The sequence below is a fragment of the Aphanomyces invadans genome (assembly GCF_000520115.1).
Source record: "Aphanomyces invadans strain NJM9701 unplaced genomic scaffold supercont1.31, whole genome shotgun sequence".
In the NCBI taxonomy this organism is placed as follows: domain Eukaryota; phylum Oomycota; class Saprolegniomycetes; order Saprolegniales; family Verrucalvaceae; genus Aphanomyces; species Aphanomyces invadans.
The window spans coordinates 244941-246027 of NW_008580176.1; the positions used below are offsets into that span (position 1 = coordinate 244941).

Below are 1087 nucleotides of genomic sequence, written 5' to 3' on the forward strand. Positions count from 1 at the left end.
AAAGAATTCTTTGTTCTCACTCCCGCACTTCGCGTGCAGCAAGCTGAGACTGGTGACTTGCGCTGTCTTCGATAAAAGCAAAAGTGAATTAGCATGTTACCTAGGGGCGTGCTTGCCCGACCAGACGCCGACATTCCTAGAGATACCGTACCAATCCAGGTACTAACACGACACGGATGTTCGCACCACGCAAGAACAACGTACTTCTCGTGGATCACGATCCCGCGGGAACACACTCGTCCAACTAACAAAAGGATCGTCCGGCATACTATCCAAGGGACCTGAGCCCTTCCTTGTGCTGCCTCTTGGGGGGGGGGGTTCAGGGGTTCTGCGAATGGCAAATTCGCAACACTCCCATTCATGCTGCTCAATGTTTTACACTCAGTCACGTTAAAATTTGCACTTGACAAGGTCGAAAATGTCAATTTGTGTGGCATGCAGTGTATGCATTCACGTCCATGCAGGTCAGTGCAATTCTCGTAGGAACAGAGCACAGCCAAAGACTGCGTCCTGGTGGCCGTCGCTGTGGTTCAAAGTGTGTCACATACCAACGCGGACAAGACAACTTTGAACCCCATCAAGCAGCCGTGTTTCACTGAACTCTCCGACCATGAAAACATTAGGAACGCCTTCTACGAGAGCCCAATTCGTTCCAGAAGCGCGTCCGTCGACGGCTGCCGGCCACGAAATTGCTTGAAGGCGTCCATGGGATGCACGATCCCGAGTTTCGAGAACACATTGTCTCGAAAAGATCTCCCCAGAGCTCTCCACACGTCGACGTAGGTTGCCTCGACGGCTGCAAACGAGGCAAACGCGTCGGCTGCATAGACTTCTGACCACGCATAACTACAACCACATGACACCCATCCAAACAACATCCCACCACTGTAGGCGTCGCACCTGTAGTACCCCGCGACGTACAGATCCGAGAAAATGTGGGGAACGTTGCACAGCTGAGTGTCTTCAGCCACAGGGGGCAAAACTGCAAACCTAGTCGAGAGGGTGGGCTCGTTCTAGAAGACAGATAGCCACGACACACACAGTGGAGAACCCACCCTTTCGAGACGCGGTGTTGGATGTCAAAGAT

At 52.6% G+C, this 1087-nt stretch overlaps 1 protein-coding gene across 1 annotated transcript; it reads right to left on the reverse strand.

Annotated features, from left to right (window-relative positions):
- Positions 1 to 632: 632 nt before the first annotated feature.
- On the reverse strand, positions 633 to 1013 carry H310_11370 (hypothetical protein; the record flags this gene model as incomplete). Its single annotated transcript, XM_008878038.1, has 2 exons — positions 633 to 846; positions 901 to 1013. Coding segments are annotated over 2 exons (327 nt in total), but the record flags the coding sequence as incomplete, so codon positions are not given.
- Between the last annotated feature and the right edge of the window lie 74 nt (positions 1014 to 1087).